The 22516-nt window shown below is 49.3% G+C and overlaps 2 protein-coding genes and 1 long non-coding RNA gene across 5 annotated transcripts in view; all 3 read left to right on the top strand.

The window, feature by feature from the left end:
• LOC123629050 (F-box-like/WD repeat-containing protein TBL1X) overlaps positions 1-22516 on the top strand; it is a 1209717-nt gene that overhangs the window by 919501 nt on the left and 267700 nt on the right. The window lies entirely within an intron of this gene.
• LOC123629063 (testis-specific Y-encoded protein 1-like) lies at positions 13120-15051 on the top strand. 2 transcript variants are annotated; one of them, XM_045539011.1, is made up of 5 exons: positions 13120-13441; positions 13600-13711; positions 13823-13908; positions 14073-14158; positions 14956-15051. In XM_045539011.1, the coding sequence occupies exons 1-4, from the start codon at positions 13292-13294 to the stop codon at positions 14136-14138; spliced, it is 414 nt and encodes a 137-aa protein (XP_045394967.1). In that variant the 5' UTR covers positions 13120-13291; the 3' UTR covers positions 14139-14158; positions 14956-15051. The 2 variants fall into 2 exon arrangements, with proteins under 2 accessions (XP_045394967.1, XP_045394965.1); XM_045539009.1 differs by having other exon boundaries at positions 13123-13441; positions 13823-13968.
• Positions 21507-21975, top strand: LOC123629075. The gene is made up of 3 exons (XR_006731895.1): positions 21507-21585; positions 21679-21824; positions 21929-21975. It is a non-coding gene; the product is annotated as an uncharacterized LOC123629075 (long non-coding RNA).

Consider the following 22516-nt stretch of genomic DNA (forward strand, 5'->3'; position numbering starts at 1 on the left):
CAAGGTTAGAAGGCAATTGAAGAGGTCACAGTAGGGGAAGAGAGCACCTTGGTCAGGGAATTGAGAAATTAGAAGAACTTTTGGTATTTTTCAGAGGAAATGCATTTTTATGTGTGTTTTAGGACACTTTACAGTTTGGAGTTGAATATGGTGGAGCCAGAAATTTGCCTAAACTATGAGAGCCCAACCCCCCAAAGCTACTCGAGCTGCAAGAGATGACTACTCCATATGATCAAAGTCAGAGAAAATAAAGGACAATCAGATCAGGTGGTGACAACTGCAGACAGCAAGACATCTGGATGAATTTGGAGTGTACTGAGGGAGAAAAAATAAACACTGTCTAGTGTGTGAATGTGTGTCTGAGTGTTTGCTAATGTACTGAATGGGGTGAGTTAAAAATATGTCTATGTCTATGTATCTGTATGCATCAAGCTCTCTCTGTATCTGTAATTACATATACGTATGTATCTATCTATGTATTCTGCGTTAGAGTTTACCCAAGAGGATCAAGGCCTATGATGTAAGAGGGGGGATGTGTCATTTTTGGGATTTCCATTTGAGGTCAGAATTTGTGCTACAGGGCAGGTATTGGGGAGGAAGAGAAGAGAAGCTAGCTAAGTTGGAGACTTACTTGTATTCAGAGAAAAGGAGGGTAGTTTGATGACAGTGGCTAGTGGTCAAGGACCCAAAATAATTCAGTGCTCAATTTGGTTTTATAAGGTACCTCCAGTGATCCTTACGCTTGCATATTACAAGACACAGGAGGACAAGACAAGATGATGGATATTTTAATGTTGGTTTCACAGTTGAATTAATTGTCCTCATTAGATGAATGCATGGCTCTTTGCTGGAACAATGAACCTCACAGGACCAGGTTTGCCAGCAATGTTGTAAGAAATGAGCATAGGGTGGGGTTCTGGGAAAGAACACAGAGGTACAGGGGAGGATAGGAAGCATACGACTTTCTCGTTCTGGCAGGGGTGCCTAAATAAAACAAAACAAAGGCTTGATCAACCACATTCCTCATACGCATGACCTCATGAGAAAGTCTTTGTTTCCAAGTGACTCAGTGTGGGTAAAAAATGCAAACAGGCAGAGCTGAGGGAAACAGATGGGTGGAGTCATTCTTACACAACGCCAGGTGATCCACATGCGTGCTGCCTTTCTGCAGATGCTACTGTCAGTGTTCCTATTCTGGGATGGATTAGTCTTTTCCATGAGACTCTATGTTAGGTGAAGACTCAACAACTTAACAAGTAACACCATCATGAGTACATTACTTTCTCATGTAAACTGCAACAAGGACATCTCTGTGAAACACACTGCACACTGCTTCTATAACCTGAGGGGTCCACGTTTGTGGCCTTTTCCACAGGCCACGTGTGTGGTTAAGTAGTGAAAAGGGAAAGAACTGGGGTTGCCTGCAGAGCATGAGTTACAAGCCCCACCCAGAATGACAAAACTCAGGGTGCTCCTTCCCCAGTGGGTAGCTGCTTCCAGAAATAAGTGCGTCTCCGCACAGAACAAGGGATTGACTGCCAGAGATGAAGGGACATTTCAGGGTTTAACCCAGAAAATTTGTACTTATTCCCAGATAAATCATTTCCAACGTGGGCCCCATTGCCGGTAACACACTAATACTGTAGTTACACATTCTTGGCCAACATGAACTAACTCCCTGGCCCATAGCTTTTGTGAGAAGACCTATGGTCTTTCAGGGATGAGTGTTTGGCAGAGTTCACGTGTATATTTTCTACCTGCAATCTGCATGGAAAACCTTCTCATAGATATCAGCTTTTAGATATTAAAATCTAACTCGCCTTGCTGCTGCTTGGGTTTGGTCACCTGAGGCTCTCAAGAGGGAGCCTTGGCCATGCTCTGGCTACTGTCTCCATGACGCACAGATGCTGAGCAATGAGTTCTTCAAAACTTGACCCCAACCTGCGGGGACCTTTACAGCTCCCACATAGTGAAACCTCTTATACTATTGCACTGGTTAAAGGAGACTGACTGCTCTAATCACCCTAGATGGAAATGGGAAGGCAAGTTGTGTGGTCCTCCAGGAACTGTAAACCAGGAAATTTCGGAGGACTTACCTATATAAAACCCTATATTAGGTAAAGACACAATAAGGAACACCATTATGAGTACATTCCCTTCTCTTGTAAACTGCAATGCGGACATCTGAGTTGGAGCTTAGCAGATTGGCATGGTGATAAATAGATTTTGCTAAGAAGATTAAATGGCAGGGCTCTTTACCAGTCTGCCCAGTCGTGGAATGAAGTGGGGACAAACCTGTCATGCAGAAGGTAGCAAAATCATTAGGTGTCTCCTCTTGACTTGAATGCCGGTATCTGGTGGGTTGGCCTCCTTGTCCACACTAGTGATTGCAGCTTACTGAGTTTCTTCCTCAAGGTTTAGGTGTACCTCCGCCCTATTAGTACAGTCACATGAGCACTGATGTGGGGCTCTTATTATAGAAAGTTACACAAGTTTCCTAACTTTTTCTTTCACTGATTATCAGTGCCTAGGGGCCACAAAGTACAGTGTCACCTGACGAATCTGTGAGCATTCTGCCTGAATATCACGGAATCATACTTGTTGTTTCTCATTGTCAGAGTCTTGGAGGTGTGCTCTGTTTCAAATGAAAATCATGTTTGTTATGTGCCCATAATTCTTTCTCTCTGTGTGTGAGTTTGTCTCCGTCCCTGTCTGTCCCTGTGCCCTTGTCCTTCTGATACTTTTGCCCTGCCTGTGTCAATTTGCAGACCCATATCTCTGTACCATGCCAGTCTTTGACACACCGTGTTTTTCTATAGAATTGAGTCTGTTGTCATCTATCTGACTAAATTTAGCTTGCTTCTCTGAGCAGTTATGTACCTGAATTTGTCCATTTTACCCAATCCTGGATCAAAATGTTGTAACTCCTTTGAGATTATTTGGGAAATGACTTTTGGTAAGGCATAAAAAAATCCTTTATTGTAAGTCATATCTAATACTGATATAATTGTAAAAAAAGAATAACTGTACTGTTACTGCAAATCGCTAACCCAATCAATATATAAAAATATAGGCTTACTTTTACTTAGTAATAACTGTGGTTCCCACAGGACAATGAGAACTTTTGAAGGAAGGTACCATGGAACTTCCTACGAGGGAGCAAAGGTTGATTGATTTCTGTTTTCTAAAGCAATGATGAAAGGAATTGAGTATAATTTCTCCCTAGTATGTTCTCTGATTATTCATTTAACAATCATTGTGTATTCACAATTTCTTCATAATATTTTACTAAAAAAACACAAACAACTTAGATTTGTGTTCATCATCGTGTGATAAGATGGAAAAAAATCCGTGTCCTCAGTTATCAAGTATAGAGAAGAGAGGGGTAAAATAAACAAACAATGTATGGAAATAGGACAAATAATGGTGTTACGGCCTCACCTGCGGGATAGGAGAATTGAATGGATGTCAGATATTCAGAGAAAAGAACTGTTGTTAAAGAATTTTCTTCTTTTGCTTTTATATTTAAAAAAGAATTACATTCCACAGGGTGAGAATGGGACATTGTCTTCCAGTGCTCCCGCCCTTTCTTTATAATGGCTATGTGTATTCCACTTTGTACATGTACCACAATTTCTTTATGCATTCCGAAACGGAATGGTTCAATATGGAAGTAAGCTAGCATACGCCGATATGTCGGCAATAGTAAAATGTGAATAGCACAGGTACAAACACGGGAGGACAGGTATTTCTTTGACAAACTGATGTCATTTACCGTCGATACACTCACCCTTAATATGATTGATGGATCTTGCAGGGTATTTTTCCTCCTATTTTTAGGGTTTTTGGGGACTTCCATACTGTTTTTCATAATGGCAGATCTAATCTACGTTTCCCCCAACATTAGGCAAGTGTTACATGCATTTCTCTACTTCCTCACCACCCCTTATCTTTCGTTTTTCTGTTGATAGACAGTCTTACAAGAGTGAGGTCAAAACCTCATCGCGGTTTGGATTTGTTTTTCCGTAATAGTTAGTGGCATTGAACATTTTAAATATATCTATTGGCCATATGTGTGTGTCAGTTCGAGCAATGCTTATTTAGGCCTTTTGCCCATTTTTTAATGAGGCTCTTTTCTTGCTATTCAGATTAATTCCTTACTTACGGTAAAGCATTAAGCCCTTTTACATCTATATGGAATGAAAAGAATTTCTGCCGTTCTCCGAAACGTCTCTTTTCTCAGTTTTTGTTTCCTGTGCTGTACAGAAGTCATTTGGTTTGATATAAACCCATTGTGTTTCTTTACTTTTGTTTACCGTTGTTTTGAGATCATATGAAGACAGTAATTGTCATGAGCTACATCATGGAAATTGTCCCTTATGATTCCTTTCAGTATTTTTACAGTCTGAGGCCTTATATTTAAATCTTTAATCTGTTTTGAACTGATTTTTTATATGGCAAGAAAATCTACCTTTATTTTTCTGCATGTACACTCCAACGTTTCCCCAATATCATTTTTTGAAATGACTGTATTTTATTCCTTGCCTATTCTTGGCTTCTTTCTCAAAAGTTATTTGACTGTACATGCATACATTTATATCGTGGCTCTCTCTTCTTTTTCTTTACCCATGTATTTTGTTTTATTCAAGTATTGTGCTGTTTATCAGCATAACTTCGTGGTATAATTTGCAGTCAGGTAGAATGATGTCTCCAGGTTTGTTCACTTGGCTCAAAATTACTTTAGGTATTCTGGGCATTTTTTGTTTTACCAAGCAATTTTAGGGTTTTAATATATCTATTTATTGATTTGGTATTTCTGTCTTGAATGTCATCGGTATTTTGATAAAGATTGCATTGACTCTTTGGATCACTTTGTGTACTGCTGAGATTTTAACACTGTCAAGGAACATGAAATATTCTTACACTGATTGGTGACAGTTTTCCATTTCTTTCCTCAAAGATTTATCAATTTCTTGTTGTCTTTCATCAAGTCGACACTTTTTCACTTCCGTGGTTAGAGTTATCCCTAAGTATGGATTTCTGAAATTATTTTGCTGCCTTATTTTTCGGACCGATTACCATTAGTGTCTACAAACTCTACTGCTTTTACAGGCTTATTTTGAATTGTAAAACTTCAATGAGTTTCTTCATTTTTACTGGTTTTAGATTTTTCTATATATAAATAGCACACCGTAGGGAAACAAGGAATATTTAACTTATTCCTTTTGATTATGTTTTCTTCCATTTTGTTTTCTTTGTTTTGGTTTGATTTGGTTTTCCTCCTGTTTAATACCTTTGGCTAGAACTTCCAGGGTTTTGTTGAACAGAAGTAGGGACGTGTGTCCATTCTTGTCTTTTCCCAGATATTACACAAAATGTTCCAACTTTTCCCCATTCACACTGAGGTTTCCCTAGAGTTGTCACGAGTGGTTTTTATGGTTTTCAGGTACGTTATTCTGTACATAGTTTGTTGACAGATTTTACCTTGAAGAGATGTTGAATTTCGATAAATGGTCTTTCTTCATCTGTTGAAATGACCATAGAGTTTTTGCCCCTATTCTGCTACAGATATGCATCATATTCTTTGGTTTCTCTGTGTGGAACCATTCTTCTACTTCTGGGAGAAATGCTACTTGACCATGGTGAATGATGTTTTTAATGTGCTGAAATTCAATGAAACTCAATTTGCATGCATCTGTGAAATGTCAGAGGTGCCTCACACTGATGTTGCTTTCTACTTTTAGACCATTGTGTTGAGAAAACTTACTTGGTATAAGGTCTACAAAGGGGATAATTTCTGTATTTCCAAAAATATTCTGAGACTCGCTTTCTGGACTTGCATGTGGTCTCCCCTGGAAAATATACTCTGTGCAGGTGAGAAAGTCCTTGGGTGATAGGTTGTTTGAGGAAATGTTATGTATACGCCCACCAGGTTGATTGGAAACTTCCCGGCTGTGAGAAACATGTCTTACATGTGCATAGGCTCTGACTACAGGCAGTATGCTCTTCTGTCGACATAACCGTGAACTTCCTTATGTGTGCAGAGTCTGCCCTCCTCTTAACTTGAATGTGGTTGTAAGATCCTGGCTCGTAAACCTATGTCCTACTCACCAGAGTAGCACTGAGCTTTTCCCCTTCCAAAAGTTTTGAAATTTTGATTGCTTTAGGGGATTTGCTTTCTCAGTTTTCTTCTTTGCAGGTAGATGTTTCAGAATCCTGGTACCCTTCATCCTCATTGAAGAATCTGGGTTTCTTTCTTATACGAGCCCTACTCTGATAACATTATCCTTATTTGTTTTGGGAAAACTAGGTGGGTATAAGGCACAGATTCTTTTTGCCTTGGATATCAGTGTTTATTTACCTCTCATAGACCCTAACCCCTTCACATATAGTATGTAAAGGATGTGAATGTATCATCCTTTACATAGACACATAGATAGACAGATACATAGATTTTTCTAATGAAGAATGGCAAGTCTCATGAATTTGGAAAGGAGAGCTGTATTTCTCAAAAGGGGTTACAGCCTGCAGGTGACCATCGTACAGGCTGGGAAGCCCAGGCATAGGCAGAAGGCCAGAGGAAGCACTAGCAGGCAACAGTAAAGGGAATAGGAATTTCATGTGAATAAGATGTCAGCACATAGATATTTAAAAACGTGTAGGAAGACTCATTGATAGTTATGTAAGGAGAAACCAGTGTACGCATAATTGAACATCATGATCCCTCCTGTTCATGGGACCCAATACCAAAATGGGTGGTAGTAACATGATGCAACAAGGGCGGAGCTTTTGGCCTTGTGATATGAAAAGCTGAAGTGGGCCAGGCTCATTGGCTAACGGCTGTAATCCTACCATTCTGGATGCCGAGGTAGGAGGATTCCTTTCCTCATGGGTTAGAGAGCAGATGGAGCAACACCGAGAGCCTGTCTCTCTAAAACTAAATATATATAAGTTAGTAAAACTAAATATATATAAGAGGGTGTAGGGGTGGGCCGCGACTGTCCCAGCTATCCATGAAGCTGAGGCAGCAGGATTGCTTGAGGCCAGGAGGTGGAGGTTCCCGTGAGCAAGAATGATGGTCCTACTCTCTATCCAGGCTGTTCCTTCCTGCTGGTGTCTAGATGGTTCCTTTTGGGCAAAGGGAAATCTGTTCTGAGGAGTGTGCAGTGGATGGGACTGGGATTTGTCTTTGGATCCAGAGCAATGGAGACTGGCCCATCCCTCCTGCTGTGGTTTCCTTCTGCTCCTCTCAGGGCTCTGCAGAAAGATTCAGCCAGGTGCCACAGAACACAGGAAAGTTTGTGTAGGGGCCTTCAGCTGCCCACTGTAAGCCAGTGTGGGCCCACCACAACCAGAATAAGAAAGAACCTACCAGACAATAGGATGGTAAAGGGAGGCCAGGCCTCAGACAGCAAAGCTGAAACTGCCCCCTGAGGGTGCCAGTCCCACTGCTTGGCCTTGTGAGTCACCCTGGGGAAAGGGGACCAAAGATGATCTTGCAAGTACACAGGCTGTGAGTGATGAGGGAACCTATCTCCTCAGCTATTCTAAGGCGTCTCAAAGTTTCAGTGTCAGTGGAAGTAGTTGCCCAACATTTCCCCTGTCCTAACCCCATGGCAGTGTCTCTGTGTCCTCACTTTTTATCAATATGGTCCATGAGATATCATGATAGTCCATGCTAAGTCTCCTGCAATGGAAGTAATTTTAGGGTGCGGATCAGTCAGGGCTCCAGTGTGACTCTCCTTACGAATGCAGACTCTACATGTGTATTGGCCTGTCTCTTTGTCTCTGTCCGTCTTTGTCTCTCTCTGTCTCTCTCTCTGTGTCTCTCTCTCACACACAATTGAACTGTCGCTCTGTCTCTCCCTCTCTCTGCCTTCCTCCTTTCTCTCAGCCTCCACACTCACATGTCTCTCAACTGAACTCTGTGTCTCTTTCTCTCACCAACTCTGCAAGCCCGTCTGTCTGAAGCCTTCCGTGCCCTGCTTGTCTAACATTTCTGCTCCTTAGGTCCATCTGCCAGTCAGTGGCCTTATCCTCCCAGGCTTGCTATCACTTTGTCACTTCCACTGTTCATCCCACCTTGTGTCTGTCATCTCACTAATGCCACAGAGCGGAATCATTTCGTGTCTACTAAGCCATCTGTTTGCTGGAGTTTGGCGGTTCTGCATGGGTAAGCAGTAGGGATAGTTTACTTTGGGGCATGGGCCACCAAGACACCCCTCAGTGACCGAAAGGTAGCACGTCTCTGGTTAGTATCCTGGGCGAAGCAGTCATTCAGCCATCCACTCTGCAAGGAAAGGCCTGATTGTTCTGCAAGCCATTTTAGAATTCTGTGCTTCCGGGAGCAGTGAGGAGGGAAATTCAATAGAAAGGCCAATTTCATGTTGTCTCCTGGAATCCTCTTTGAATTGTAACTACCTAGGGAAATCCATCTGAAATGTCCCTGAATCTTAAAAATCCTCTCTTTAACACACCCCTGAGTGTCACCATTGCATCAAGATCCCTCAAGGATATTAACCCAGAAAACCTATTCTTGTGTTTTGAGGATCAAGGGGTGCACTACGCAGAGAGAGCCGGTTTCCTGTGGCGGACTCCACCTCGCAAGGTAGGAAAAGTCCTATGTATGGGACAAGGTCTACACTCTCCCAGTGGGAGAACAGCACCTCTCCAGGGCATGGTCTGGTAGGGATGAACGCCTGTCAAGGGCTTCACAGAGACAGAGCAGGATTCCAGGCTCACAGCCCAGAAAAGAGTGGTGATCCCAGGGTGATATCCTTGGAGCAGAAGGATCTGCAAGGAAAAACTGGTGTGACAATTGTCTACTTTGCAGTCGTAACCTGTCCCCGGCAACAGGTGCCAAGCTGTAGGGTGGGGATGTTACACAAGCTGGGGCATAGAGCTTTCCTTTGAGCATCCACCCTTTTTGGCAGGGTCCCTTTCATGTCGTCAGCCTGATATGTTGGAGATTATGTTTCCTACTTGGTCCAGGGACTGCAGCCAAACATTCTCCACAATGAGCTTGGCCCGGGGAGGAAACCACCTGACACAGGGGTTGAAATATGCTAAACCCTCAGGTCGGCAGATGCCAAGGCAGAACCTCAGTCACCAAACATCTCATGAGTACAACATGCTCAATAGCCTCTTTCCATTTTGGAGGCAACAGGCCACTATACATGGGTATGGAGGACGAGGAGACGTGCAGTACAGGCTTCCTGCATGGACCCGCTAAACAAACGAGGACACAAGAGTAACATCTTGCACAGAGATGTCCTCCCAATCAGGTACACGTGGCAGCACCTTCCCCATGGGAAATGGGACCATCGCTGGAAGAGCAGAGATAGGAGAAGTTTTATTAAAGTTCTGTTATGGTGACTGCATTATCATATCCAACACACTTACCTCTTAAACACACCATATGGTTTTCCTTGCCTTGAACTTCATCTTAAAATGTTGCGGGTCAGGGTGATTCCGGACATGGCTGGACAGGACCCTCTGCTGAAGTCCTGACAGGTTGGCGGCAGAGCGGGACACAGGTCTCTGCAGGAAGGAATGTGGAAAGACCCAGTTAAATTACCTGTGATATTCTGGGCATAAAGAAGTCCCTTCAGCTGTGCTGCGTTGGGTGGGCAGCTGGGAGGACTGCATTGTGGACACCACCCCTCCTCCTTGCATTCCTGTGGTTGTTTTGAAAGAAAGCTTCAGGAAGGGTCTGATCCAGCCGCTCACTGAGCCAGTGCCACTGTCTCATTCTGTGTCCTTTCCATCTGTGTCCACTCTTTCCCTCAGTCTCCTCGCTCTCCCTTCTCATTCTGTCCTTCTGTTCAAGACCTGGCCGTTCCTCTGCCTCTGACCCTGGCCCTGAACTCATTCACTAGCCCAACTGCCACTCTGGTCTGCGGTGGCAGCGATTCCCACCCAGCTGCATCTGGGACCTGACTGGAAGTTGCAGCCTGAGATCCCCTCTGTCATAGGCACTGGTACCTGGACTGCCAGGACACCATGGGATCTACTGGGTCTGCACCCAGGGAAACATCTGCCTCCCTTCCGACCTTGCCAATTGTCTAGAAATGTAGACACAGGCCCGAGGATATTTGCCACAGGAAAGCCCAGCAGCAGCTGTAGCACGTCTCTCTTGTTCTCATCAAGACTGGGCATGTGGAAGCCAGTCCATGTGGGGAGTGACACCACATCCCAGTATCCAGATTCCCACATAGCTGAGATATATGTACTTGGCCTCTGTCACGCTGATATTTGCATGGACCGAGCTGCATAAAAGTCTGCACCCCAGAAATCGGGGATACCGCTGGGTCACCTCTGGTCAGCCACCGTCACAGGCAGAGGGGTCATTGTGTTGCCCTGGGAAGCAAGCTGGTGTCATGTGGCAGGATTGTGGATACATCATTTGTGCTTCATGTTTTGGGACCTCGTCCAGTCCTGAGACGGTGCTGGCCTCTGGAGCCAAGCTATCCCACGCTCGCCAGGCACCAGGAGGCTCTCCCCTGTAAGCCCCACAGCAGAGAAGGCCTCCTCTCTGTTCTCCTGCTGTGGGCTCCCCAGTGCCATGTGGTGTGCATGCTTCCTTCCAATAAATGCTCGCCGGCTTCCCTCGAGGCCAATGTCACATCCTACGTGTAACCGGTTTGATAAACCTGAAAAGCTTTGCTCAAAAATTCTTTTAGTTCACTGAAATGTCTGGCCCCTCTAAATGGCCGTGCCAGCAAGACCTATCTCAGCCAGGGTGATTTAGCAGCTACACTCTACATGAGGCTGAAAATAGACAATTGTATGGCCAAACTGAAACACCAGAACTTTATAACTTTGCGGTGTACTAATGCATTGTCTTTTGCGTTTCTTTGGCAGGAAAGTGTGCACCTTCTCCCACCACATGCTTGGTGGGAACTGTCAGTGTAAGCGATATTCCACCCAATAGCTGTACCTAAAAACGCACTGAGCATGTGCACGAGGCTGAAACAACAGCGAATATTCCCCGCAGTTCACTTAAAGCGTCTGCCTAGGAGGGCCTTCGCCATCCTGTTTTCACCATGGGACATATGTACGAGCATAATTTCTCAGTGCACTTGCCTGCCCGGCGCTACACCTGTACCACGCAACGGTGCTCACACCCCTAACGCATTCTTGAGTTCGCTCCCTGTTGGGCAGGGAGGCGCATTTGGGACAGTCCCTACCTCCCCTCTGCATTAACGCACCCACGGAAATAAATGTAATCCTCCTTAAGATTCCTCAGTGTCTCAGTGATTGACTTTCTGTGCGGAGGGCAGCTCCCAACCCCCCCAGTGAGTTGCTTAGCATTCCCAGGGATGCGACCAGGTGGAAAGGGAGCAGACGTGCACTTTCCACTCTCCCGAAAAGCAGACAGCAGAGGCCTGCACTGCAGCTGACAACGCCCCATGCCGGCCGCAAGGTGCTCGGGTATGTTGGGACTCAGAGGCCCAGGGCGCATGCTGAGTCGGCAGCCCCAAGGCCACAGCTTCGGCCCCAAAGCGAGGCGTGCCCTGCGGGATGGCTCACAGGCGGGTGGAGGGGCGGGACCAGCCAGCTTGAAGGCCTCCATCCTCCCACCGATTGGCGGCAGTGAGAGACAGGCAAGCCGCGGGTGGATCCGGGAGCTTCCGACCAATCCGGCAGCCTGACGGCACAAAGGCCGGCGTGCGCGTGCGTGCTGACTATAGGCCCGCGAGGGGGCTCCAGCCAGGGCCGGGCCGTGTGCGCTCCAGGCGTCTCTCAGGCCTAGCGTGGGCCTGCAGCCGCTGGGTTCTGCCAGTCCGCTCTGGGACCTGCCTGCCTGCCCTTCCGTCGCAGCTGACGCTAATCAGCACCAGGGCCACATGGCGGGTGAGACGGGGCCCGGGGCCAGCGAGCCTCCCCGGGAAGCCTGGCACGGCCCAGGTCTGGGCAGGGCCCTTCAGGAGGCTGAGGCCCAGGGCCCTGCCGGGGAGCCGGCCCCGGGGGCCTGTGGGGCCCGTGCGGTGGGCTGGGCGGTGCAGCTGTCGGTCTGTGGGACGACCGAGGGGGGCGTTGTGCTCAGCGTGGGGGGTCTGCCGGAATGTGTGACCCTGGCGGAGCCCACAGGGGAGGAGGAGGTTCTGGTGGTGGAGGACATATTGGAGGCCGTGGAGGTGGTGGCAGAAGAGGAAGAAGACGACAATGACGATGACAAGGAGGATAATGAAGATGAGGACAGTAGTCAGGCGCAGGCCGGGCGCTGCGTCTCGGCTTCAAGTTCCCCGCTGGAGGCGCTGGAGTTGCTGGAGTTGGAGCTGAGCACCGCGAATGCTGCAGACAGCAAGGTCTTCGCTCGGCTGAAGCTCAAGCTCCGTCAGCGGCAGAAGGCTTACCTTGAGCGCAGGAGGGCCATCATCCAGGCCATCCCTGGCTTCTGGGCCAGAGCTGTATCCTTACCGCTTCGGAATCAGCAGGTGGCCACCTAGGGGGATGGGTAAAGAGCATGCAGGGAGCCACGCAGGAGGGGAAGGGGTCTGCAAAAGGCAGAAGAGGGAGAGCGGCAGTGGGGCCGGACCCCCAGGCCTCCCTCATGCCAATGTCAGCACCCGCTGTGGGGGGATCCTGTGAGCCTGTAGGAAGTGTGGGAACACATGGTCGGGACGAGCAGCAAAACAGGATTCCCCAAAATGGGGGGAAATGTCAAAAGAAGCCTTTGCCACAGAGCAGAACTTTGAAGGACAGGTAACTGAGGAACACCCCAGAGAGCTGGGAGTCCACATAGCTTTTGCAGCCATGGAGATCCACTGTGACTCGCTGCAGCTAGCAATCAGCCTCCACAGGATGTGGTGAAAATCTGGGGCTCACCTTAAGAAACCTACTGTACTCTGTAAAGCACCAGACGCAAAGATTGCTTTCCATTTGTCTTGTGCATTTCTCCCTGGCATATGTCTGGGGCACAGGGCACACGTGCCCTCCTGGGCACCGACACAGGCAGCTTCCCCTCACGCTCACAGTGGTACCTTCAAGGCACACGCCCACACGTAGGGAGGAGCCCAAGTTGACAGAGGGCGTGAGGAGAGGACAGAGCCCATGCAGACGTCAGCAGTGTGTGTCCTGCGGCCAGCACACGAGGGCCACCTGGGGCTCAGAGGGCCTCAGGAAACAGCCCTCCCTGACTCTGTGCAGAATTCTCAGACTTACCCACGCCCAGGAAAACCCTAGTCCTGAGCATGTCTGGGGCCAGGCAGGGGCTGAGGAAGGCCATGGGAGGGCTGTAAGTGTGGGGCTCTGGGGGCTTCTGTGCCCCCACCCTCCCTCGTTCTCCATGCTCTCCAGACATGCTGCATGGCTCCTGGCCTCTTTCCCTAGTGTGGAAAGGCTCCTTGACCTCAGGCAGATTGTGTACCATCCCCAGCTGTCAGCTGTGATCACGGAGCAAGACAAAGACGTGCTGAGCTACATGATCAATCTGGAGGTCAGGCCTGGGGGACGGAGTCTGGCTGGGGAGGGTCAGTGGGACAGGATGGGGACAGCTTGAGTGGCAGAGCTGGCAATGGTAAAGGACTCATACAAACATCAAGGAGACCCCCTCAGCACAGACTCCTCCTCCTTCACCCTCTTTTTCCCTGGCAGGTGGAGGAAGTAAGCCTGGAGAATTACCGCTGTAGGATGAAGTTTTTCTTCCTTCCCAACCCCTACTTCCGGAATCAAGTGATCGTCAAGGAGTATCACCTTGATATCACTGGTGGGACATGCCCGCCTGGGTGGTGGGGGAGGGGCATTGAGGGGGTGTAGGCCGCACGAGGACACTTCCCTAAGTTTTGGGTTTTTTTTGTTTCTTTGTTTGTTTCTTTAGGTTACCGGGCATCTCGTTCCTCTGCCATTGAGTGGTTCTGGGATTATGAGGGTGAAGCCCCATTCAGGGAGCAGGACTCCACCGATGTAAGCTTCTTCAGCTGGTTGTGCGAACACAACTGCCCGGGCTCTAACCGGATTGCTGAGGTGGGGCTCCTGTGCACGTCTTCTGAGGTCACCTCCGTGGGTTTCTCGGGTTCTGGTGATGTGGGTTTGATCCTTGGGTGGACCTGTCCCTGTTGCCCTGCCAGATCATCAGCGAGGACCTGTGGCTCGCTCCCTTGCACTACTACCCCAGGGATGAAGACCTGGTGTGAAGAAACACAGAGGGCGCCAGGTGAGTAGAGCAAAGTATGGGCCAAACCCTTGCTTCTCGGTTACCTGGGAAGTTGTAGAAATGCTGAGAGTCAGAGTGAGAGCAGTGAGCAAACCCAAGTCACAGGGAGGTGGGAGAGAAGCTGGCAGTGGGGAACTGAGAAGACAACAGGTCAGGATTGGGGTACCTCAAGCTGCAAGACCCCCAGAGGAAGCCAGGAGTAACTGGAAACTGTGTTTCTCTGAACTGTCATGCCATGGCATCCACCCCACCCTGAGGCCTGGTAGCAACCACACAGTGGGGCCTCCGTCCCTCTGAGCCAGCAGGCAGATGTCTACATGTTGCTGCCCATGGTGATGCCCCTCTGTCAGTGTCTGAGTTGAAAATCCAAGCCTCCTCCGGAATTTCTCCTCGATGCCCACACCTGCACTGCAGCCCGTGCAGACGGCATGGGCCATTGTCTGGGAAACTGGGAAACACACTGGGGGCCCATGGGATGCAGACTTGAAGGGATCACAGAATGGCAAGGCATAGTGAGTCCTGGGGAACGAATATGGGAACCAACAGCTGTGGGCTCCCCTTGTCTTCACAGACACCTACTCTCCTTTGAACCTGTGCCAGTGTGTATGTGTATATTGTGTGTGTGTTCAAATATGTGAGAATGTGTTTACATGAATGGGTGTGCGTGCGTGTCTGTGTATTTGTTTGTGTCTGTGTGTGATCCCTGTGCTTTACACACAGCTTTTTAGATGTTAGCGTTGGAAACCTGGGGAGCTTCTGCTACTCAGAGACTTTAATAGTCTACTTGGTTGTCCCAGGAGGAAGACTCCACAGGAACGGACGGCTGCTGTAGGATACAGAGATGCCCTACATGTGCAGTGGCCCTTACATGGCAATAAACTCTTATCAATTTCCGTTGTGTCCCTGAGTGCTTCCCTGGGAAACTGGGAGGAGGCTGTGAGTAAATGGGACCTGGGAGGGGTGCCCTTGAATTCCATGTGAGTCCCTGTGTGTTTCAGTGGGCTGCCCCTGAAAGAGGAGGAAGCCCTGGACACGACAGGCACAGACTTGGCAGGGAGGCTGGCCTTCTCCCTACTCTGGTGTGCGCAGGGGTAAGCACTGATCAGCTGGGAGATGTAACACGAGGGCATGTGGCAGTCAAGGCCTGGTGACAGGTGCCTGTGTGGCTGGCAACACCTCCTTTCTAGTCTTCCATAGGCATGTGGAAGATTCCCCCAGGACCCTCCCTGGAATGGTCACAGGGGCTGAGGGGAAGAAAACAGGGCAACATTCCCCTGAGGACTTCTCGTGACCCACTTGTCCTGGCAGGAACATGCATGCGCACTGCCCTCAGGGTGCCCAGTCCAAGCCCCCGGGAGGAGCGTTCCCAGCAAAGGTGCTGGACGTGCCAGTGGGAGGTGCATGGAGGCAGGGCTCGAGGGTGACGGGGCATGTGGCAGCGCTGTGGGGTCCCAAGGATCACTGTCTCTCTCACGCTTCCTGTAGGGCCCAGGGCCATAACGAGGAAGAGGCACATGCCCTGGCAATTCCACAGACCCCTGAGCATCCTTTTTATTTCTGGAGTTATACCCTGACACCCACATAGAGACAGGAGGAGGTAGGGACTGAGCAGACAGAGGTGTGAGGCATGAGCAAGCTGTGTGCCCCCTGGGATTGTCTTGCCCAGAGGATGCCATCCTGGGAGTTCCTGCTATTACACAGAAGGGACAGGGACCGAGGCTTCAAACCTCACCCTGGCCATATCCAGGTCCCCCGGGGCTCATCTGTAAGAGGGAGCCACTTCTAGGGAAGTCCTGGAACCTGGCGACAAGGTGAGGGAGTAACTGTGCCACAGATGGCTAGGGGTGATCCCAAGGGGTGCCCCAGGTGTGTCTGTGGCCCTCGTGTAAGACAGGCATCTCCCTGGCCAGGCAGCAGGCTGAACTTCTCCCGTGTACACCTGCCTGCCCCCTTCTCACCACACTTTCTGGCTTCTTATGCTCTCTTTGGGGGCCCAGCAGGTATTTTCAGAGTGAGGGACTGACAGACACATGTGCGATTATTCTACTCTCCTGCAAAGAAGTCCAGAAACTTCCTGCATTTTGGGGGGCTTTTGGCCTCAGATCTGACCGCTTGATTTTTGCCAGCCACGCAGGGCAGGTGGCTGAGGCTCTAGACAGGGAGCCCAGACCAGCTCTGACCTCTGCATCGTGCACATCCACACCCTTGCAGACAGGGTGGGCATCGGCACAGATCTGCTATGCTCTGTGGAGTTACCCTTGAAGGACCCTGGCTTCTCATGCCTGTCGGTGTCTAGGATGGGTTCATTTGGGGAAAGGCAACTGTGTTCTGAGGAGTGTGCGGTGAGTGGGACTGGGATTTGGGTTTGCCCCGGAGCAACGGAGACTGGCCCCTCCCTGCTCCTGTGGGTTTCCTTCTGCTCCTCTCAGGGCTCCACAGCAGGATCGAGCCAGGTGCCACAGAACACAGGAAAGCCTGTGCAGGGGCCTTCAGCTGCCCAGCAAATGCCAGTGCAGGCCCACAACAAATAGACTTCCACACTGCCTGCCAGGTGGTGGAGGTGGTGAAGAGAGGCCAGACCTCAACAGCAAAGCTGAAACTGCCCTCTGAAGGTTCCAGTCCCACAGCTTGCTCCCATGAATCACCCCAGGGAAAGGGGCCCACACATGTTCTTCCTGGGCTGCATGGTGGGAGGCAGGAGTGGTCCTGTCTCCACAGCCATTTTAAGGGGTGAAAACATTCGTTTTGCTCTGAATGCAAGTAGTCGCCCAGCTGTGTCCCTGTCCTGACCCCATGGCAGAGCGTCTGGGTCCTGATTCCACACTAATAAGGTGCGCATGGTATCATGACACTTTGTGCTCAGTTTGCTGGAATGGAAGTATTTTCCTGGTGAGGGTTAGTCAGGGCCCAAGTGTAACTCTGCTTATGAATGCACACTGTGAATTTGTATTGGCCTCTCTTGCTCTCTCTCTCTCTTTGTGTGTGTGTGGGTGTGTACGTCGTTTCCCTCAGCCTCCACTCTCACAAGTCTGCCCCTTCAACTCTGTATCTCTTTCTCTGACTAGTGCTGTAAGCCCATCTGTCTGAAGTCTTCCATGCCCTGCATGTGTAATATTTGTGCCCTTTCTGTCCATATCCCACTCAGTGCTCTCATGCTACATGGGCTGTTATTGGATTTTTCAGTCTGACTATTCACCTTGGCTTCTTGTGTCATCCCGCCCTTACCACGGAGTAAAACCCTTTCATGTCAACTAAGCCATCTGTTTGTTGGTGTTCATAGTTTCTGGCTGGGTAAGCAGTAGGGACAATTTGCTTTGGTGCATGGCACACCAAGACACCCTTTGAAGACTAAAATAGAGCACATCTCTGCCAGGAATACCAGAGGCAGCAGTCATTCAGCGATCCTCTCTGGATGGAATAACATGTTTGTTCTGGGAGCAATGTGAGAATTCTATGTTTCCAGGAGCAGGGAGGAGAGGAGTTAAATAGAAAAGCCAAGTTCCTATCGTCTGCGGCATTCCTCTGTGAATTCTAAAGTAGATAGGAGGAGACTCACCAGATATGTCCCCGAATTTTATATAACCTCTGGTTTCCACTGGCTGCAGTGCCACCCTAGCCTCAGGAACCCCAAGAGATATTTACCCAGACAAGATATTCTTGTGTTTTCCCTGAACCAAACGTGCCCATTAGAGAGAGAGCTGGTCATTTAGGCCCTCTCTAGCTTGCTAGGTAGAGAAAGGCTCATGTTTAGGATATGGGCTACACCATCACAGCACCACAGCAGGACATGTCCAGGGGATGGTCACGAGGGGTTGAACGCCTGTCAATGGCTTCACAAAGACAGAGCATCATAACATGATCACAGGCCAGGAAACAGTGCTGTGGCCAGTGAGGTGTCCTGGGAGCAGATGGATGTGTAAGGAAAGGAAGGTGTGATGAGTGTCTAATCTGCAGGTGTTCACATATGAGGGAAAAGTGGACAGAGCAGAGGGGTAGGGACATTACACAAGCAGGGGCATAGAGCTTTTCTTTGAGCATCTATCCTGGCTGGCAGGGTACCTTCCACCTCACCACCCTGGCACGCGGAAGCTCAGGTTTGCCACTGAGGACAGCCATGGACTGCTGTCGAACACGAGGAAGCCAGCAGACACAGGGCTGCACATGCGCTGTACCACCAGGTCGGGAGATGCCAAGCCAGGAACCTCAGTCACCAAACATGTCGTGAGTACAACTGTCCTTGGTAGACTCTTTCCCTCTCTGAGGTAACAGGCCTCCATGCCGGGGTAAGGAGGAGGAGGAGGAGATCTGCAAGACAGGCTTCCTGCATGGACCTGCAAAACTCACCTATGCACAAAGGGAACACCCCTCACAGAAATGTCCTCCCCTCAAGTGCACGTGGCAGGCACCTTCCCCATGGGAGATCAGACCTTCACCCAAAGAGTAGAGATAGGAGAAATTTTAGTGTGGTTATCAGACGGTGACTGCATTATCATATCCTACATACTTACCTCTTAGCACGTCTCAGTTTTTTCTTCCTCCCTTGAACTGCATCTGAAAATATTGTGGGTGAGAATGATTTGTGATATGTCTGGGCAAAGCCTTGTGCTGAAAGCCTGACAGGTTGGGGGCAGAGCGGGACACCGGTGTTTGCAGGAAGGAATGTGGAAGGACCCACTTAAATTACCTGTGGTGTTCTGGGCATAAAGAAGTCCTTTCAGCTGTGCTGCGTGGGGTGGGCAGCTGGGAAGCCTGCAGTGTGGACACCACCCATCCTCCTTGCGTTCCTGCCATCATTTTGAAAGCAAGCTTCAGGAAGAGTCTGATCTAGCCCGCTCACAGAGCCAATGCCACTGCCTCATTCTGTGTCCTTTCCACCTGTGTCCACTCTTTCCCTCAGTCTCCTCGCTCTCCCTTCTCTCTGTCTTTTCTATTCCAGTTCTGTCCCTTGCTCTGCCTCTGACACTGGCCCTCAGTTCATTCACTAGCCCAAGTGCCACTGTGGGGGGTGCTGGACATGATCCCGATGCACCAACATCTGGGACCTGGCTGGAAGTTGCACCTGAGCTCCCCTGTGTTGTAAGCACTGGTTCCTGGACTGGCAGGACACCATGGGGTTTACTGGGTCTCCACCCTGGGAATCATCAAGCTCCCTATTGACCTGGCCCAGGGTCAACAACTGCAGACAGAGTCCCGAGCATACTTGCTACAGGGCACAGCTGGCAGCAGCTGTGTTATGTTTCTGAGGCACTCACAAGGCCCTGGCCTTCCACAAGGCCAGCCCACGTGGAGAGTCATGCCAAGTCCCACCAACCACATTCCTACCGATTAGTAGACAGCCACCTGCGTCTGGCAGCTTTCTCTTCCCAGGACCGAGCTGCACACTGGAACCAGGCATTCTGTCCTGCTTTCTCCCATAGGCCAAGAGTGCAGGCCAGTGTGGTCTTCTGTTGTCCTGGGAAAGAAAGGGCTGTCATTGGGCAGGAGACCTGTGAATATGGTCTGTATGGTCCGGGACATGGGCCAGTTGTGGCGGCGGTGCTGTCTGCTCTGGGCCCAGGTCTCCTGCTGTAGCCTGGCTTCCCGCAGCTGCCACCCACCCCCGTAGCACCAGCCGGTTCCCTCCCCTTGTTGTCTCCTTGTGGGATATCACGTGCCGTCTCTCGTGCACAACACATACCGTTGAGGGTTTTCTGTGTTCTAGTGGCCCCATGTCACCTAATATACAGGGAAGCGACCAGAGAGCAACGAAGCAGATATGCACTTTTAACACTCCTTACAAGAGAAGCCCGGGCATCCCCAGCTGCTCCTGGCAGAACCAGGCTCAAGTGCCCAGGAGGGTGGGTAGCTGCGGGCCTGAGGACGAGGGAGGGAGCACCCAGTGGGACCCCTTCCACCTTCCACCCTCTCTCTGATTGGCAGCGGTTGCACAATCACCCTGTAGGGGTGACTCCCAGGCCAAGCCAGCAGGAAGACAACTGGAAGAAGAGCAGCGTGGGGCATGTGTGGAGAAAGAGCCGGCGGAGGAAGTGCAGGAGAAAGAGGAGGATAAGAAGAACAAGCAGGCAGAGGCAGGGAGCTGCCCCAGGATGTCCCAGACCACACTGGAGGCCCTGGAAGCTCTTCAGTTAGATCTGGAGCCAGTGACTAGCCAAGCCAGCAAGGCCCACGCTCGGCTGATGTGCAGGGTGTTGCAAAGGTGGCAGGCTCACCTTGACCACAGGATGTCCATCATCCGGGACAATCTGGCTTCTGGGCCAAAGCCCTATCCTTTTGATTGTTGGTCTAGATTGTGCTGTAGAGACATGTGCTAGGCAAAGTGTTAAGTCATGCTAATGAAAATGTCATCTATAAAGTTGGTGACACTTTGCAAGGCTGAGAAGGGAGGATTACTGGAGGCCATCAATTAAAGACCAAGAGAAGACCCTGTTCCAAATATATATGTATATATATTTATATATATATACACACACACACAAAGGTGGCATTGTGTCACCTATCTGTAGTCCCAGGTACTCAGGAGGCTGAGGCAGCAGCACCTGTTTAGGCTGGATTTGGAGGGCACAGCGAGGTATGATGAGGCCAAGGCACTCCAGTCTGGGCGTAGAGCGTGACCCTGTCTCAATGAAAGAACACAGGATGTGAGCCACAACTTTTCCCATGTACCTGGCACAAATGCACTATTGGGGTGATAGGCAGAGGTTTGAATCATAATGGTGCCTACCACGAAGTAGTTGCAAATAGCAGCAGTTTCCCTCAGAATAATGCTACAGGGAAGGAGGCCTGAATGTTCACCTGCATCAGTCAGAACAGGGACAGTGTTCATACATAATACAGAATGATTCTGCCATGCCTGGGACAGAAACAGAAGAGAGCATGAACTCACAAGAAGTAGCCCTTCTGTTCCTCAGTAGTGGTAGTCTCTTCTTGGCATGGGAATGAGATTTCCACCTAACGGCCTTAATGCAGGAGAAGGAAAAGGGGAAAGGGAGGTTTGGTAGCAGGTGTGTGAGATATGCCCTACCCGGCTGTATTCTTTCCAGAAGTGCTCTGTTGTTTGTAGCCTTCCCTTCTCAGCATATGAAGGATCCTCGACCTCATGCAGTTTGTGAAACAGCCCCAGATGTCGATCCTGGTCAGTGTCCGAGAGGAGGACATGGTTAGCTACATGATCCATTTGGGGGTCAGGCCTGGGAAAGGTAGGTTGGTGGGTTTAGAGGGGAATGGCGAGGAAGATAATTAATTCTTACAGGCAAGAAAGAGAAGGTCACCTGATTAGAGAATTAAGCTGTCCTCACTTTCCCTTTCCGGCTGGCAGGTGGAGGAAATCAAGCACCCCAAAAGCTGCTACAGGATCTTGCTGTTCTTCGGGAACAAAACCTACTTCCGGAAAAAAGTGGTTACCAAGGAATATCTCGTTAACATTACTGGTAAGATGTGACTCTCTGGATGGGTCGTGAGGATGGTGGGTACATCAGTGCCCATGTGCCCTAGCTCCTTCCTACATGCCCATTTTCCTACAGAATTCAGAGCCCCTCATTCCTCTCCAGTTCAGTGGTATCAGGATTATGAGCATGAGGCCCACAGCCACGCACACCAGAACAGCAGTCTTAACTTCTTCAACTGGTTTTCTGACCACAACTTTACCGACTCTTACACGATTGCTGAGGTGGGACCTTCCTGGGGAATGTCTTACATGGCCTAAGTGGGTTTGCCAGCTGCTTGTGACACTTGCCCAAACCCTTACCTGACCTGTTCTGATTTCCCTAATAGCTCATCACTGAAGACCTGTGTCTCACTCCCTTGTGCTACTATACAAGAATGAAGGCGCCTGCGGAAGAAACAGAGGACAGGTGAGACGCTCAGGAAGTGAGGGTTCAAATGCATGTTGTCTGGGACCTGGGCATTCATGTCCGAGAGGTAAAAATTAATGCTCAGAGGAAGACAGGAAGTGAACAGAACCCAGGTCGTCCAGGGTCTTAGGTCAAACAGGAACATTAGGGACTGCAATGCAAACCAGCTGATAACTGGGGAATCTTAAGCCCATAGAAGCATACTGAATGTCCAGAGTCACTCAGACAGAAGCAAGGCAGAATCACTAACTTCACTTCTTAGAACTGCCTTCTATTACAGTCAACCCTACCCTTGGTTGTCCTTCTTCTCCCTTAAGGGGTCAATCTTACATATTTTTTTCTCTTACACATTCCACAATGGCTGTAGATATGGATACCATCTTTTCCCATGTTTTACCACCAAATTTCTGGTTTTTTAAAAATTTCCTTATGTCTAATCTAAGCTTATTGGAGACACACAGAGAATAGCAGGGATGAGGCGGGGATTATCGGCAGCACTTGTTAAACA

This window comes from Lemur catta, chromosome Y, assembly GCF_020740605.2.
Source record: "Lemur catta isolate mLemCat1 chromosome Y, mLemCat1.pri, whole genome shotgun sequence".
Classification (NCBI taxonomy): domain Eukaryota; kingdom Metazoa; phylum Chordata; class Mammalia; order Primates; family Lemuridae; genus Lemur; species Lemur catta.